At 35.7% G+C, this 4,776-nt stretch overlaps 1 protein-coding gene across 1 annotated transcript; it reads left to right on the top strand.

The window, feature by feature from the left end:
• The first annotated feature begins 1,002 nt into the window (after window positions 1-1,002).
• Window positions 1,003-4,478, top strand: LOC110675969. The gene is made up of 4 exons (XM_021842120.1): window positions 1,003-3,510; window positions 3,792-3,883; window positions 3,941-4,118; window positions 4,184-4,478. The coding sequence occupies exons 1-4, from the start codon at window positions 3,372-3,374 to the stop codon at window positions 4,276-4,278; spliced, it is 504 nt and encodes a 167-aa protein (XP_021697812.1). The 5' UTR covers window positions 1,003-3,371; the 3' UTR covers window positions 4,279-4,478.
• Window positions 4,479-4,776: the final 298 nt, after the last annotated feature.

Raw genomic sequence — 4,776 nt, forward strand, 5'->3', positions numbered from 1 at the left:
AGATGCTCGAGAAGGAAAAAGTCGAATTTGTAGAAAAATGATCGAATCCATCAAATTGCTCAGAACTACGCCCCATTGAAACATATTGGGCAATAATCAAACGACCTCTTAAGAAGGATGGAAGAGAAGCAAGCTCCATCGATTTTTTCAATAAAATGTGGTCACAACGAAAAGTTCCGAAAAAAGTTGTGCAGAACCTTATGGGAGGTATCATGAGAAAAGTAAGAGCATTCTTCAGCAATGCTCAATAAATGTTCAAATTTATGTGAATTTGGTCGAAATTACGTTGATTTCCATGTATTTTAGGTAAACTCATGAATTTGTTCGAAAATAAACAGTTTACTGTAAAAAACACGTGTCCACTTTCTTAAATAAACAGGCCTTATTGGCCTTATTGTTGATGAAGAATCGTGAATTACTAATAAAAATGGCCATTTTGCACAAAACTCGATACAATTCGAAAATGGCTTCTATAACTTCTAGATAAATTATCCATATAATCATTATGGTTCAGAATAATTTCAAGACTCTTACTGTATCATCCGAACATATTTATTTTGACAAAAAATCAAAATTTTGAAAATCAACCAAACGTTGTTCTTTGAAAAACTTTTTTATTAAAAATTTCTCCATCGTGAAACTTTGTCCTAAACATCTGCTTGCTATCAAGATTCTATGGTGGAAATTTGAAAAATATTAAAATGGGTTTTTGTGTTATTTAAAATTTAAGTTTTATTTTTGATTTTTTTTATTGAACATAAATAAAATATTTTTTCAGTGTATGGTATTTTCTTATGGTCCAAACGGTTCACTACAACTTCTTCATACAACATTTTTCTCTAAAATCAACAGTTTCGGAGTTGGAATTTTTCAAATAAGTTGCATGCAAAAAATAATAGGCCATTATCAAAAGTCAAAACCATAAATTTTTCTATGGAAAACAATCATTCTACCATACCAAAAACATGTGCAAAATTTAATCCAAATCGAAGATGGTCAAGTTCTGTGACTGACCGATTTGACATGGAATTCGTCTAATGTCAATAACGGCATCGGACACGTTCTTTTAGTCATCGGAAAAGGAAAGGAATGTTAGTGTGACGTCCATTGCTACTAGAGACCGAAATCATCTCTGTATCTCCATGGTTTTCACAGAAATAATTTTTTTGAGGGGAGGGCCACATGATCAAGATTCACCTGGCTAAGTGTTGGTATATTTTGTTAAAAGGGACGAATCAAATAAAACGTCCATCTTTTTTCGGGATTCCTAGACCACCCTCCTCCCTGCACTGTTACGCTTCTTTCAATTCCTAATACATGCACTGTCACACTTTCATAGACCCTTCCTCTTCCCTAAATGATGGACGTAAGTTTTAGATGACCCCAATATATCAGTACGTCAACATTTTTTGGCCGTGCTGTACGAAGGCACTGTGTGAAGGACTAGTTTTTCTCATAATTATTGTCCACTTTGTATGAAAATTTTGTTATTTGACATCGAGCTTTTAGAGTACGACTTGAGGGGTTTTCAGATTGATAAATGAGCTACTTCAACCCTGAGAATTTTTTGAGTCATGCATTATTGATAAGGGAAGGATCCCACAAGCTCTTCAAACATTTGTAGACATGTCCAGAAACGTTGAAACATGACACATTATATTTCAGACATGCTTAGAAGACCTTTTCATTTGGCAGAATGTCGTTTAGCCGAATGCCGTTTGGCCGAATGCCGTTTGGCCGAATCACGAACAAAAAAATCAAATTGCCTCAACGCTGATGAGTAGGATTTATAAGTGTGGTCCAATAACTGATCAGCTTATTAATTTTTTGATATTGATGATGTGGCCGAATGACATTTTTGTTACTATATTAGTTCTCTTAGGGCCAACAGCTTAACAATATGATTAAACTAGGTTTAAGGCCTAAGCGGTGGTGAAGAAACCACTTATAAAAAAAATAATTCAAAATTCAGGACAAAGTTGTGTACTCGTGTCAAGCCTCTAAGCTGCTGATAGTTTTTTTTTTGGTTGTCAACGGTGTGCTAGGGTTTTAGAGTGATATTCATCAGAAACTTTTCCTTCATTGAAATTCATCAAGAACGAACGTCGTATGAAGAAGCGAAGAGTTTTAGTCCAATTAGCCTGACCTCTTTTCTCCTGAGAATCGCATTATCGATCATCACATGGATTCTGATTTCTACCCATGTGAAATAACGTTCTTAAAATATTTTATCGCATCTTTCGGATAATTTTGCCCATATATCAGATCCATTAACTCCACTGTGTTATTGAATTTCGGCCAATTCTGACAACCATAAACATCTGCTTGTTGACTGCCGAAAGCAAACTTTTCAAAGTACACCGTTAAGAGGTTTACATTTATTTTAAACAATTAAATTCAATCACTCACATGTTAAATTTAATCGTATATTTTTTACTGTTATTTATTACAGTAGTTCAAAAGTAATACTTAGATGAATTTTTAGACGGACTGTAATGATTGACATAACTAAAAAATTGAAGAAATAGCTTCAGGAAAGTTTTGCATTGAGACAAGATGTAGTTCGTTGAATTTGTGTAGGTCTTTCATATTTTAAGACAACTAGTTTTTGATTTCCCGCTAAAAAGTACGCTTTAGTCAAATCATTATTGCTTCTTGAGTCATAAAAGAACAAAATACTCAAATAAAATTGAAGTTTATTTTGTTGATTCCGATCTGCTGTGGAAATTCCATTTAAATCATACCAGTTGCTCTTAAACCTTCAAAAAATGTATACAATTTTTTAAACATAAAAGCTTAATATAATCATCATAGTATATAAACTGGAAAACTTAGAATGTACATGATGCTAACGAAATATTTATGATTCTTGAAAGGAATAACTTTTTGTTTCCGACCTGACCAAAGTCGATCCAATGACCAATATGACCTTGGATTTATAGACCCTCAATATTCAATGTACTTGTTCTTGATGAGAAATTACATACTGTTGAGACAAAATCATTAGGAAACATGATGAAATGATTCCACTGAAATTCATGCAATCTACCTCTCACAGTTGATAGTTCCGAACAAACCAACGGTTCGGATTTTTCTCAGCACAGAATGAAAACCCACGCCTCCAGAAATGAAATCTTCTCTCTTCAACCCCAAATGAACGGAATTTCCCATCTGGATATCTAACTCAATCTAGAGACGGGCCCATTCATCACCTTGTGTCGTGAGATGTAGAAAAGAGAACGTTTTGGCGTCTCGCGCCATGACATCAAGCCTCACTTATCTAACAGGGTTCATTCACTCAAAGACCGCCTCCACTGCGGGGGCTCAAGCGCGCGAATTCTTATCAACTTGTCCACTCCTCACACGTGGAAATGGAAGCGAAAGCATTTCGTCGTATCGGATTCATCTACGCAGCTGTCTGTTTCCTGGCTTCGACCGTTGGTGCGATTTACTTTTTCCGAAAGTTGGTCAAAAACGAACCGATTTGCGTGGATTATTTCTGTGAGAATGGTTAGTATGAACAACATTAAAGTGAAGATGAATCGAAGTCAATTCTCGAGCAGAAGTCAAGACCATCAGAAGTCTGAACAACTAGGCATCCGTTTAATCTAAAAATGTGATCAATTGGTTACTTGCTGGTGGATAACAATCGATCAAGTTTCCAGCGATCAATTTTTATCTATTGATGTTCGGTTCTCCAGGTTTTTGCTCTTGAAAATTTATGTTTTGGCTTCGAGTCTCCTTCCCTTTAAATGACTCAATTCAACAAAAACTAACGTTTTCATCTTCAGAAACTGTGAATTTACTGTCCATTGCCATCAATATGGTCATGTGCACGATGTCCATAACGTTTGCTCTATTCGTGAAAATAGGAATAGACGAGGCAAGGACATCTTAAACACGTTATTTGAAAAACAAAATTAAACCCATCGATTTCCAGGCCATACCGGGATACATTCACATCAGCCGAGTATTCATGCTCACGCGAAGCATAATCCTCATAATTCGCTGGACGTACGAAAGCGTTGTTCTGAGGGTGTATCAAATTAGTGGAGATAATGATTCCAGCATTGCGACAGCTGCAACCACTGCCACGGTGCTTCTAATAACTATGTCAGGTTGGAGACAAGTCACAGGATTTCTTAGAAATAAATATTATTAATCGGAAATATTCATTTCACAGCAATTTGCGGTTTGGAGTTGTGGGTCCTCGATGGTGTTCAACGTTATGTGGCGCAGAGGGCTCAAGAGGACATGCGAGACGGAGAGGTTTATTGAATAAGGAAGCTTTCTAAGAAGTTACACCAAGGCTGTGATAGTGTTCTACTAAAAGATTTGAGAAAGTATGTTAACTATTTTGTGCATTTAAAACTGTGATATTATTATATGGTGTTGTGATTATATGATTATTAATGTGATATGATTAAAAATTTAAATAAAGCGTTTAAGTGTTGATTTTTAACGAATAACCATTTCCGTAGCTTGCAGAAGCCTTAGTGGGCGTCCAACGTGTTTTGGTATTTTTCAATTTGTAATAAGGACAACGTTAATTGTTAATGAGTTTAATGTGCTCGGTTTCTTCGAAGAACTTCCTTCGAAGAATTCTTCCAGCAGTTCCTTGAGAAATTTCTCAGAAGTTCTGCTGGATATTCGTTATACATACACTAGACTGGTTCAGCTCAGTATGGGAGAAAAATAAAGTTGTATAATTCCAAAGGGCACCCCCGTAAGTATGGAATCGTTGCAGCTTAGAGTATTGCAGCACTTTTAAGTTTA

The sequence above is a fragment of the Aedes aegypti genome, chromosome 2 (genome assembly GCF_002204515.2).
Source record: "Aedes aegypti strain LVP_AGWG chromosome 2, AaegL5.0 Primary Assembly, whole genome shotgun sequence".
In the NCBI taxonomy this organism is placed as follows: domain Eukaryota; kingdom Metazoa; phylum Arthropoda; class Insecta; order Diptera; family Culicidae; genus Aedes; species Aedes aegypti.